Source organism: Apostichopus japonicus, chromosome 8 (assembly GCF_037975245.1).
Source record: "Apostichopus japonicus isolate 1M-3 chromosome 8, ASM3797524v1, whole genome shotgun sequence".
NCBI lineage: Eukaryota > Metazoa > Echinodermata > Holothuroidea > Aspidochirotida > Stichopodidae > Apostichopus > Apostichopus japonicus.
In genome coordinates this window covers 41,415,908-41,429,721 of record NC_092568.1, presented here as the reverse complement: position 1 = coordinate 41,429,721, position 13,814 = coordinate 41,415,908, and the positions used below count along the sequence as shown (strand labels likewise).

Below are 13,814 nucleotides of genomic sequence, written 5' to 3'. Positions count from 1 at the left end.
GGGTTTCTCCCACATTTGTGGTCGCTTAAGCGTCGTAAAAATAACTGATTATTATTATTACTATACGACGAAAAAAATCGCATTCCGCGCTGTTTGGTTTACCGTGGCATCCAAAAATATATGGAACGCGAATATGGCAAACTTATTTCGTTGCTAAGTTTAACGTAAGTTTAGACCACGACATAAGTTAAGACAACGGTATTTAAGACATCAACGTGAGTTTGAGCAACAGCATGGTAAAACAGCAACAACAACTTTAGTTTAAACATCAACAAACTTAGTTAAGACAACGAAAAAGTTTGCTCTTTTCGCGTTCCATAGGCATATTTCGTTGTCTAAACTGATGTTGTTGCCATCGGCGCTGTTCGACAATTACTCAACCACATGATGTAAAACAAATATCTTTCGCAGGAATTTCAACTTGGGCTTTATATACTTATTATACGCACGTCGTTAATTGGGATATGTGGGTAGTCTAGCCTGCTGTTTAGAATTCTTTCCAGTGTTGAGTCTAGTACTAGTAGCAGTAGTAAAAGTACCAATATGGCTGTTGGTGTAACAGTAGTAGGCCTAGTAGTAGAAGTGAAAGCAGCCCACGTTTAAGTTTAGACATCAACGTGAGATTGAGCAACAGCGTGGTAAAACAGCAGCAACAACTTTAGTGCAACAAACTTAGTTTAGACAACGAAATAAGTTATACCCTTTTCGCGTTCCATAAAATTATGTATAGCAGTTCTTTTAGTAATCAAGGCTTAATTTTGTACAGCGCCCTCTCTTTTCGGTGTTTTGGTTTTACTCACAGACGTACATAACAGTCATATGATCAATATCTGTAATCTGTTTTTCTGCTACACAGTATGTGTAACAATCTGCATTTTGGTCCGTAGTGTGCGCAAACCCGAATGAAATAAAGCAGCAATTATTGGGAACAGTTATTACAACCAATTTCAAACGTTGAGAAGTTAACTCATTTCCAATATGTCCGGAAAAGATAAAATTCCAGTTTTTCCATCACGAATGTAAGTGATAAGAGCTAAAGCAATAGCTTCTGCCTAGGTCTACCATAACTAACAGTAGGCTAATAATAGTTAAACTGGGGGTTAGGTCTAATGTTATGCCTATGCTAAGCCTAACTTCACATGGCAAACTCATATGACCAGCTCAGCCCACCACACGTTGTAACTTGTAACATGTGTAGGCTAATAGTCAGGCCTTGGTTGCCCGCATTAGAATAATTTATAAGCCTAGAAAGTAAGGTGCACTTGTGTATCCACCATTGTTACTAAAGTTATAAAGTCTTGAAGTAGACCTAGCTTGGCTAGGGCTAGCGTACACCTGAATTTTAGGTTAGGGTCTAGGCTTTTTGTTTACTTAGCTTGTACTGAGCCGAGATGAAATAGCTGTTTTTTAAAGACTGTTTCGATTAAATAAGCATCACTTTACTTAACGTTAGTGGTGGGGGCACAAACGCCTATCCCCATAACCCAAATGTTAAGTTAGAATGTAGCCTAAACATCCTTGAAAAATGTAAACAAAAAAATAAAAACACTGTTAGCAAACTGCTTATCCACTAGAGAGCCTGTGTAAGAGAATGTGTAAAAGTAAGTAACTGTTAATGGCAACTTGGACAGGAAAAATGACGCTATGAAGTGGATTTGGTTCATGATTTTCTCGTTCATGAAGACTCGCGCAAAAAGAAGCGGCTAATGCGACTAATGCCAGTAATCTGACCTGGTTTCGAATGAGGTGTAACAGAAGTGTCAGACACCACCATTGATCACAGAAAATACACACACACAGCTTGCTACCATCGGTAATTAGACACTAGTGTACAGTCAGTACATACAGCTGCGGTCAATACCCACAGCACTGTTCAAACAATACAGCGATGGACATCTCAAGTCCAAAAAAAGATAACAAGGTATCACGTTTCATTACTGTACTGTCTGCATTTTGTAGCGACACAAACAAAACGTCACTAGCAAGCACCGGAAAGTTAACTTTTTCAGGTAATAAGGCTGAACCTTGAAGTATCTGCAAAATTTTGTTTGTTAATGCAGCAGGCAATTTTCAATTGTTCAGTGAGAAACACATTGATATACATGTGTCTTATTTCTTAAGCCAGATTATATCAAAACTTTTGTGTGGACAGATTTGCTTGAACATTCTTGTCAGTGGTTGTTTTGATCCTTTATACGTTAGCAAAGCAGTGTCATATCATAATATGGCACTCAAAACATTATTGGTTACTAGTGATGGAAATGGAACCCTGGGCACTGACCAATCATGTTCAACCCGGTACAGAAATTCATAAAAATCACTTACATTGTTCTTCACTTTCTGTTACATATTTATTCGAATTAATGACAGGGAGGAAAAAACTTCATGTTTTTCTTTAGTAATCTCATCATTTGGTGATATTCCCTTTATCTTAGTGATTTTAATTGTAAATTTTTTACTATTCTCGCCCGAGAACTACATTCGTTTGCTTTTACGTGTGTACACTATACTGTGCAGCCTAAGCAACATCTCTGCATTTTGTACTTGCACACTTTCAATGCAACAAAAATTGACCTTTGTACTCTTGGATGGCTCATATGTTGACCCCCCCCCCCCCCTGTGTGTGTCAAATTTAGTGGAATGGTCCCACAAAAGTTGACCAGAGCTTTCCATACTTGAAAAAAATCAAGCAACATGTGATTGATAGTATACATGTAGCAGCAATGGGTTTAGTTATGCCCCGATAGTACAGACCGAGTTGAGGTTGAATGTGTAATGAATGGGTATGGGAATGACAAAGTTTTGGAACATTCCCACCTCTAAAATAGTTAAAGTACATTTATGATGCTATTTCATGGAAAAAGTAGTTACAAACTATATGAATTTATGATTGATATTCACTAACAATCAGCAAAACCAGCAGATTTTGTCATTATTTCATATGTTATATTGCCTTATGATGATGTACATATAATTAAATATGTAAAGTTTATATCTCCTTATCCTTCAGTATGACTAGCTCATCTTTGGTAAAAACCTCATAGAAAGAAGAAGTACAATGGGCATAAAATTGAAGTATCATTGATAAAAATGTCTGTGAATTTGACACAAAATATAGTGCAGACTTGTGAGGAAATAATATAATTTACGGATAACGTATCCTGCAATTACAGTCAAGATCCAGTAGAAGTAGATTTGAATGACAGTTCAATTGTAGTTGCTGCTGATGATCACATGTCAAAACGATATCTATAGCCTAGCTACTCTAGCAGATATTTAACTCCCACGGCTGGTAGATGCCTGCCACATAGAATAATGATGACTTGGAGGTTTTGTGTTTCCTTTAGCTGTGGATCAGTTTACATCATATTACTAGTCATCATATCTGTATTATAAGCTACAGTACAGTATATGAAATATATCATAGATCAGTTTAGCAAGGCTGACAACAAGTTGAACACTTATACAGAGTGAACCACCCAATGGATAATTTATAGCTATCATTATCTAAGATGTTTTCTGGTAAATTCAGAAGGAAAGTGGGCAGTGTTCCCGTAAGTGGGGGCGCAGTACTATACATTCCAGTCATATAGTTGAAGTAGATATGAAAGTGTTTAAGTGTAGAGTTTAGAGACAAGTAATTATCAGTACTCATAAATCTCCAAGCCAGTAAGTTTTGGGATTATCATAAAATAAGATGTTTTACTATATCCAACACATCCACTTTAACAGTGTGAAAGTACACAGAAATAAGTTGTCATATGTAAAGAGTAATATAAGCTGTTTGTTTGATTGCTTGTTATAGGGCTCTAACCACAATGAAGGCTCGTCTAAAAGGAGCTGAGAAAGGCCACAGTTTGCTGAAGAAGAAAGCAGATGCCTTGACATTAAGGTTTAGACAGATTCTAAAGAAAATTATTGAGGTACAGTATTATAATATCATAAATTATTGAGGTACAGTATTATAATATCATAAATTATTGAGGTACAGTATTATAATATCATAAATTATTGAGGTACAGTATTATAATATCATAAATTATTGAGGTACAGTATTATAATATCATAAATTATTGAGGTACAGTATTATAATATCATAAATTATTGAGGTACAGTATTATAATATCATTAATTATTGAGGTACAGTATTATAATATCATAAATTATTGAGGTACAGTATTATAATATCATAAATTATTGAGGTGCAGTATTATAATATCATAAATTATTGAGGTACAATATTATGATATCATAAATTATTGAGGTGCAGTATTAAAATATCATAAATTATTGAGGTACAGTATTATAATATCATAAATTATTGAGGTACAGTATGATAATATCAAATTATTGAGGTACAGTATGATAATATCATAAATTATTGAGGTACAGTATTATAATATCATAAACCAAGTTAATGTGTGCTCATTCCTTTGTTCCGATGGACCATTGTAGAAAGTACACTGTCAAAAGTTCAGAACTTTCTCTATAGATACAATGTTGAAGCAGAATTGTTAATCTGAAGTTACAGTAGTTGTTTCAAGCAATATTTCCACTCTGACTGAGTGTTGATATACAGTAATTTGTTTCATGGAATATATCCACTCTGACTGAGTGTGGATATAATTTGTTTTAAGCAAGACTTCCACACTGTCTGAGTGTGGATATAATTTGCTTCAAGCATTATATCCACTCTGACTGAGTGTGGATATAATTTGTTTCATGGAATATATCCACTCTGACTGAGTGTGGATATAACTTGTTTCAAGCAATACTTCCACACTGAGTGTGGATATAATTTGCTTCAAGCATTATATCCACTCTGACTGAGTGTGGATATAATTTGTTTCAAGCAATACTTCCACACTGACTGAGTGTGGATATAATTTGTTTCAAGGTATATATCCACTCTGACTGAGTGTGGATATTATTTGTTTCAAGCATTTTATCCACTCTGACTTAGTGTGAGAGTCTGTGATGGGAGTAACACCTGAGCTGATCAGCATATAATACTCTGTGCAAATTGATTGTTGTAACAAGCACCCTCCCATCATTACTGAGACCCAAGAAACTTGTTGTAAACCTTCTGTTGTCCCTTCACCCCTCTCATGACTCAAGACATTTAGGTCCATCTGGTTATCTTGTAGTCCAAGTCAATGTAAAGCTATTGGGTGGGGTATGACTGGTGGCTGTTAGTAGCCTAATGTGTGTTTGCTGCCAACATTTTATTTCACTATTCACAGTCTGGGAATGATCAAGAAATAAATTGATTAGATATCACATAGTGTTGAACTGCTCACCAGAAATGTTCAATTTAAGTACAAACAAAACCCCCAAAAAACAGATTAAACCCCAAAAAACTGTCTTAGTGTGTCAGAAGATCATAGAATTAAAATATTAGGCCCTGTTACTTTTCTAAAAAATAGCCAAACTGGCATGATGTGGTAGATATCAGTTTGCTAATACTTTTTTCTCGCCTTGACACAATTTTCACGACAGCATCTCTATCTCTTGTTTACAGAATCTAAGGCTTCACAGTTATTTGCAGTAGATAAGGCATGTAATCCTTCAAACTGCTATGCAAAGTAGAAACACTAAGTTATATACCCTGGTAACAACTTCCCTTGCTGCCTTGTTTCTACCCCTTGAAGTTGTATTGTTTAACTCTAAAAATTAAAAATGTTTCACATTATATTGAGTAATCTTTCAAATTGGTTTGATATTTTGCTGTTTCTTCCAGACAAAATCCTTAATGGGTGAAGTGATGAAGAATGCCTCATTATCCTTAGCTGAAACTAAGTTTGCTATGGGTGATTTTAGGTAAGATCCTCTCTATTGCAGATATGTTATAAATATTGATGGAGTTAAAAAGCTCACATGTAGAGTATTACCAGACATTAATGAGTGCTGTTATGTGCAAATTAGTCCAACTAATCAACTGAATTTAATCAAGGCATGATCCTGTTTCTCAAAGTGTGACAAACAATGTTTTAAATGTTGACATGTGAAAGACAATTAAACTTACAGGAGTTAATGCAAAAGAAGTAATAATAGCAACAACAGTTATACTAGGCAAACATTGGTAAATGCCTGTTTGCATCTTATAAATCACACATAGAATTTGTGTATAGTTCTTCTAAGTGAAATATTCACAAGTATTTCTATACCTTTACTGTGTGTTGTTTGTAATAGCATTGTCATGTCCATGTTATGAAAACTAATTAAACAATAGTGCTAACTTGTTGACAACATTTTTATCTTCTGCATTGAGATCTCCAAGTTGTTAAAAGCAGTTGTTTGACAAGCAGTTGAGAATTAGTCAGATATGTACCACAGCACTTGCAATACAAAGTGGGTTTTTTTTCTCTGATATCATCTGAATAGAGTTTCTGCCTAATCTGTATATTGTGTGATACTATGTTATCATTTCTTGTGTTCCTTTTTGCTTTTCTAGTCATAATGTTCTTCAGAATGTCACCAAAGCACAGACAAAAGTAAGGTCAAGAAAGGACAACGTTGCAGGTAAATTTGTTTGAGTCATTGAACCTTAACAATAAACTTCTTACTATGCCTGCATGTTCAGTTTAGTTTTCCTGATGCCCATTTTGTGGTATCGTTGTCCTTTAGTACTGATGTCAAATTTGAGTAACTTTTTAGATTCTACTTCAAAGTTTATGTGAGGTTGACTAAGGCCATGAGTACTTAAATAATTTAACTGAAATTTATGGAATCAAGATAAGACGAGCATTGAAATCAGGAAATCTGCATTCGCAACGTAGCATATCCCATATGTAAAATGAATTTCAAGAGTTTGACCAAAAACAATTTGTGGCAGGAAGCTCAATGTCCCATGTAGGGTACAGCCAAGCCTTCTACAACCACCAGGATTCTCAATGTCCCATGTAGGGTACAGTCAAGCCTTCTACAACCACCAGGATTCTCAATGTCCCATGTAGGGTACAGCCAAGCCTTCTACAACCACCAGGATTCTCAATGTCCCATGTAGGGTACAGTCAAGCCTTCTACAACCACCAGGATTCTCAATGTCCCATGTAGGGTACAGTCAAGCCTTCTACAACCACCAGGATTCTCAATGTCCCATGTAGGGTACAGTCAAGCCTTCTACAACCACCAGGATTCTCAATGTCCCATGTTGGGTACAGTCAAGCCTTCTACAACCACCAGGATTCTCAATGTCCCATGTAGGGCACAGCCAAGCCTTCTACAAACACCAGGATTCTCAATGTCCCATGTTGGGTACAGCCAAGCCTTCTACAAACACCAGGAATCTCAATGTCCCATGTTGGGTACAGCCAAGCTTTCTACAACCACCAGGATTCTCAATGTCCCATGTAGGGTACAGTCAAGCCTTCTACAACCACCAGGATTCTCAATGTCCCATGTTGGGTACAGCCAAGCCTTCTACAAACACCAGGAATCTCAATGTCCCATGTTGGGTACAGCCAAGCCTTCTACAACCACCAGGATTCTCAATGTCCCATGTAGGGTACAGTCAAGCCTTCTACAAACACCAGAATTTTCTATGTTTTGAGATCCCTGCTTTCTTCCCCAATAGAACAGTTGAGTACGTGAACAAATTGAATGAAATATTTAAACAGGATGCATAGATTATGTTACTCTTTTACATATAAAAAGTAAATTCATGTGTGCACTATGCATATATTCACAACCATTCATCGGGTGCACAGTTAAATGTCTCTAGTAGAACATTAAGATAGACTAAATAATCAAGACTACAATGATGAACAAAAAACAGTGAGGTATTGTTGTTAATATTTTTAACAATAGCCATTTGTTCTTCAGAGGGCAGTATTTACATTCTGGTTTAGCTTATTTTGATGATACTACAGCTAGTATGGTTTATATTTATCATTTGATTCATTTCTTCAGGCGTCACTCTTCCAGTCTTTGAACATTTCACTGATGGTGCAGACAGTGAGTATACAATACATATATATATGTTTGATCCTTGAAATAAAGGATGTCTTTAGAAGAATATTTGATGCACACTCAAGTCTGATTTTAACCTTCATTCTCATTATTTTATTCATTAAAACTTTAATCTGTTTCCATTCCTTTGGTTGATGGTGAAGCCAGAACATTTCTGTTTTTCGTTCTTGGTCACACCTTGAGCCATCTTTAATGCCTTTCTTCATCTTCTTGTAGCATACGAGCTGACTGGATTATCAAGAGGTGGTCAACAACTTGACAAAGTCAAGAAAAACTTTGCCAAAGCTGTTGAGCTGATGGTCGAACTGGCATCCCTCCAAACTTCTTTTGTCACCTTAGATGAAGTCATTAAAATCACTAACCGTCGAGTAAATGCAATAGAATATGGTAAGTTTGTTAGTAACATATATGGTGAACATTCATGCAGGCTGAGTTATTTATGACGTGCAGCTTAGAACATACAGTGGTGAACATGTTGTGCAACATTGCATGTGTGTTGATTGGTAAGGAGCAGTAAATATAAGGTCCCAAGCCTGTAGCATTTTTACTAGCAGAAATATAACTAGCGGAGTTGGTCGTCGAAGTATAAAACAGGAGTGATGGGAGGTAGAGTTGGGTGTGGAAGGGATTGGCCTATGGATACCTTGTTTTATTTTCTTTCTTTGAGAGAGAGAAGAGACGGGCTTGTACATGTCATGTATGTGTCATGTATGTGTCTTGCATGTGTCTTGTATGGGTCATGTATGTGTCATGTATGTGTCATGCATGTGTCTTGTATGTGTCATGCATTTCTTGTATGTGTCACACATTTCTTGCATGTGTCATGTATGTGTTTTGTATGTGTCATACATGTGTCTTGTATGTGTCATTTATGTGTCATGCATGTGTCATGTATGTGTCTTGCATGTGTCATGTATGTGTCTTGCATGTGTATGTGTCTTGCATTTGTCTTGTATGTGTCATGTATGTGTCTTGTATGTGTAATGCATGTGTCATGGATGTGTCTTGTATGTGTCACATATGTGCTATGTATGTGTCATGTAAGTGCCCTGTATGTGTTTTGTATGTGTCATGGATGTGTCTTGTATGTGTTTTCTATGTGTCTTGTATGTGTCTTGTATGTGTCATGTATGTGCCATGTATGTCTGTCTGTACAACAACAGGAAGCTGCAGTTTAATTGTTTGTTGAAAAGTTCCAATTTACATTAAACTTAAAGCATTACTTTCCAATGTTTCAGTGGTCTTTTAATAGGCTCTTATTTAAAACGTTTGGTCAGGCTGTGGTACAGTACACTACTTACATGGTCTGTTAAGTGTTTGTTTCAAGCATTCTGGAAGGTGCAGAACCGTTATTCATTTAGCATGCAGTCGCCATTGTATTAGCTGTCTCGGTCATTTATTTCATGTGCCTCATACTCTATGTGTATACTATTGCTTCTTGTTTTCATTTCCAAAGTTATCATTCCAAGGATCTCAAACACTATAGCTGATATCATCTCTGAACTTGACGAGATGGAGAGAGAGGAGTTCTATAGGCTCAAGAAGATACAAGAAAAGAAGAAGATAGCAAGAGATAAGGAAGAGTTGAGGGTTAAAGAGGCCGGAATGGAGCATGATGATGCAGGCAATTTAATAGATGATGACATTGATGAGGACTTATTATTTGACAGTTAACGGCAGTAAAACATGGGGTGGGGTGTGCATGAATGGGGTATGAACAGGAAGAAAGGTTTTATTGTACAGCCAAGTGACATCAGTTGATTCAGTACTCCTTGTTGTGCATATCACCCATATAAAGATAAATGGTCCCCTAGAACAACTTTGGTGTTTATATCTCTTAATTAATGTGTCAAACAGCCTTGCTTAGTTAGTTTCTAGTAAACAACCTATTCAGTGCAGTTACAAAGGTTGTGTTCTCCATTCGTATCTTAACTTTCATGATTACCCATCAAAATCATTTCGTAAAAATTTGGGAAAGGGATTAATCTAAGGAGAATAATGTAAATGTGTGAGAACGGTTGGCATGGAAATATTCAAGCTTGGCCAAGCAATGCTAGAATGGTTGGCATGGAAACATTCAAGTATCATCCATTATAACTAAAATTAGCAATGAAACAAGTCGTGGGCCACCATCACTATAATGTTGGCTGAGCAGCATTCAAGATTCAAACAGTCACATCTATCGAGGTGTTTCGATTATGTTATAGATTCTTATTCCAAGGTTTATAGCCAGGTGGTATGCAGTGATGGAAAAGTACATATTTGTGGAACTTCATACTTAGTATGTAGAACCAGCTTAGTGAGTGCAAGAACCCTATCAAAACTGGTAGAGGTCAAAGGTTACATGAGGTCAACATATGTCAAAGTATGTAATCCTTGTGAACATGTTAACTCCAAAATTAAGGATACTATTAATCTCTGAGTTCTGCCATGCTATGGTTTTCTTTTGGTGAACATAGTTAAGTCAATTTCAATTAAGTTCGGTGAACGGGCCCAGTATAAAATAGATCTTGTGTATTCTTCAACCATACATATATAGTCATCCAGGATATGAAATCTGCTTCCATTAGTTGATATTCTTGTGTAGGGTGCTTTAAACACACTCAAGTGGCCCTTATCAGTTTTTACACTCTGAGCTTCAAGGGGTCAACAGGTTATCCCAAATTGCTCAAGGGGTCAACAGGTTATCCCAAATTGCTCAAGGGGTCAACAGGTTATCTCAAAATTGCTCAAGGGGTCAACAGGTTATCTCAAAATTGGCTCAAGAGGTTATCTCAAATGGTCCAAAATTGGCTCAAGAGGTTATCTCAAATGGTCCAAAATTGGCCTTATTCTCTGTGATCTACACTAGAGGACTTTGACTTTGGCAGTTGGTTGTGAAAATAGTTCACAGTGTATAAACAATGTCATGTAACTCTTGTTCATTAATAACAATTATTAAAGGGATTCCCGTTGGTGGCAGAGCTAATTTGCTAGTCCAAAATTGGTAAGAGAAAATGTCCATTGCTCATACATCTCTGTGTCTATATTTACATGGGAAGACTGTTCTTTCTGGATGTTGCAACATTTTGGAATAAAAATTCTATACTGTTAAATCCATACCATTGAATTAATTGGTTGATGCCCACAAGTAAGTGTTGCAAATAAGAGATGGACATCTCTGATCTTTTCTGGTTCTCACTTCATTCCTTAGACAAATTTAACTCACTTGCTCTACATAGGTCAGGTATGTGGAACTTTTAGCAAATTATATGGCAAGGAATCCCAAAGCCAACTGGCTTCCTGCTTTTAAATTCATATGACAAGATATTTGTATGTAGAGGGCTTCATGTTTTGATCCTAGCAGGATCTTTAGATGACATATTTGTTTATATTCATGTAAGCAATAGGGCTCTAAAGGATGCATTCCACAACTATTTGACATGGCTTGATTTGTAGTGCATTGTGAATGTTAAAATAAAATAAAACTGTTAGCAAACTGCTTATCCACTAGAGAGCATGTGTAGGAGAGTGTGTAAATGTAAGTTGGCCTGACGTTTCGATCGTAGCAGTATCTTCTTCAAAAGCTAAATGACGAGTAACAGTAACAGAAGGGACAAAAACACGCACAGAATACAGACAGGTTAATGAGCATGGTGAACACAAAGAGATAGATTTAAGGGGATTATACGACACGGGATGGAGAGAAGAAAGAAAGAAAGAAAACAACAGGGGAAGAGGAGAGGTAGGAGATAAACAGTGGAGGGACAAAGAGAGGATTAAGGGAAGGGGGTAGGGAACATTGTTAATGTTCTTTGATACCACAAGTCTGTGATTTTAGTTTTGCTTTTTAAGGAACTGCATCTAATTTTCATGTGTGCTAAGCAAACCAATCCAGCTGCTGTGGTTGCTAAGTTACAGCTGTATTAATCATAAGTTCAGCTTTACTAAAGCTACTTTCAGCATTTGGTTACCAATTTACTGTAACTTTTACCAATCCTTCCAAGTATTGCTCAAAACTGGAATGCATTTGATGAAACTTGATCAAAATCAAATGCTTTCCAACTTGTTGTTTTGAACATTATGTCGGGAGTGATGAACGGATCTATTCAATTTTAAAAACTTCTGACTCCTGGATGAGATTTGCATATCAGTATTATTTAAATTCATAAAGACAAATTACCAATTCTTTTGGCTTTTCTTAAAATTTAAATTTGCTAGTCAAGTTAATATACTACCTTGTTATGAGATATTTTGTGACAAATAATATCCAAACTTTACCACAACACAGCTCCAGAATTTGTAGAATTTAATTTTGTTTTCATGATATATTACACATCAGAGGGATAAGTGGGCAGATTTGCAGCACATAAATCATTCGGGGAAGGGGGGGGGGGGACTTGGGATAGCTAAATGGTACATAAGGGTTTATCAAAGATTTTAGGTCTTCTTAATTTTATGCTTGATCTTGTCAAAGTTACCCTGTTCCCTCTGTTTATCTTTGTCTTCAAGCAATTGTGTACATCCTTCAATTTTTTAATGTCCTATCTGTTCCAGCAGATGTAATGAGTTCACTTTAAGAGTCAAGAAACGTAAACATGTATTCAAGCTGTCAATTTGGAATGAATGACGATATAAACCGAGTGTATCGTCCTGTAGGTAGTCTTGGTAAACTAGTACATTACTTCATCCTTACCGAGTCGATTGTCCTAAATTAAAACAACATGAAACTGCATTTCCATCAATTGGATGAGTCGGCCAGGAAACTGGTTTTGATCCTAAAGAAAGTCCTGATCACACTCTGTACTACTATTTGCTATGAAACCTCTTGGCATACAAACAGCCAAATCATTACTGCTTCCTCCAAGCTGGATACGACAGGCATGCCTATGTACTCTCATTTGGGGAGATTAGGATGGATAGATCTATATATGTACATTTATTTAGGGATGTTGGGCAGGAACACTAACAGGGCCTTCTAGCGTCACTGTGAGGAGTGAAATGCTGTCCTGTCTGTAGTCACTGGTGATAGTGCAGGGCGGGGGTAATGGGGTGGGATGGGTAATGGGGCGGGGTGGGTAATGACGCAGGGCAGGTCTATTAGTTTGGGAGCAGGTCATAACTTGGTTGAAATGCATGGCAAGTCTTTAATGTTAGTTGGGAACTTGAGGCATTGCTTGTTCCCAGTTAATTAATATATTGCATGAGTTGGGATATGAGGTTGGGGTATGAGGTTGGGGTATGAGGTTGGGGTATAAGGTTGGGGTATAAGGTTGGGGTATAAGGTTGGGGTAGGATGATTGATAATAGCCAGATATCTACTGACTATAAACAGCTATGTGCAAAGTTAAAGATATTTGATGTTTGTAATAGTAATTGTTTGTGTGGAGTAACAATACAACTCTATTGAAAGAGATATTTCTGTGTTATGATTTATGATATTTCTGTGTTATTTCTGGTTTTGGTTCTCGAGATGTTAGCCTTCTATTACAGATACTGGACCTGACCAGGTGTTATATGACATACTTGGTGTCTTGAAATGCAGATAAAGGCAAAATGTAAACTTCACTGTACCATTTCATTGTCTTTTAATATCCATTCATCGTTTATTAATATTCGACTATTTATTTTACTCATATTGATTAATAATAGAGCTTAACTAACTTTTTAAAAAAGAAACAATTTCAATGAAAAGCAACAAATAGTTGCATTCCATGAAAGATGAGAGTGAATAATTATCCCAATGTGAAAACTTCAATTTGAGCAATCTTTGAAATCTAGGATGTTATATACCATGGACTGTTTTTATTGGTATCTAACAGTCATCTACAATAGAAATATAGTTACCATATGCCGCAAGGGTA

General features: G+C 36.4%; 1 protein-coding gene and 1 long non-coding RNA gene across 5 annotated transcripts; both read left to right on the top strand.

Moving 5' to 3' along the window:
* The first annotated feature begins 834 nt into the window (after positions 1–834).
* LOC139972044 (V-type proton ATPase subunit D-like) lies at positions 835–13,366 on the top strand. Of its 4 annotated transcripts, XM_071978925.1 has the most exons (10): positions 835–1,019; positions 3,806–3,923; positions 5,741–5,820; positions 6,455–6,522; positions 7,912–7,956; positions 8,188–8,358; positions 9,428–10,624; positions 10,685–10,739; positions 10,773–13,183; positions 13,236–13,366. In XM_071978925.1, exons 1-7 carry the CDS (start codon positions 979–981, stop codon positions 9,643–9,645), a joined length of 741 nt encoding a protein of 246 aa, XP_071835026.1. In that variant the 5' UTR covers positions 835–978; the 3' UTR covers positions 9,646–10,624; positions 10,685–10,739; positions 10,773–13,183; positions 13,236–13,366. The 4 variants fall into 4 exon arrangements, with proteins under 4 accessions (XP_071835026.1, XP_071835025.1, XP_071835024.1 ...); XM_071978924.1 differs by having other exon boundaries at positions 10,685–13,183; XM_071978923.1 differs by having other exon boundaries at positions 9,428–10,739.
* On the top strand, positions 3,930–5,325 carry LOC139972047 (uncharacterized). The gene is made up of 2 exons (XR_011794576.1): positions 3,930–4,326; positions 4,387–5,325. It is a non-coding gene; the product is annotated as an uncharacterized lncRNA (long non-coding RNA).
* Positions 13,367–13,814: the final 448 nt, after the last annotated feature.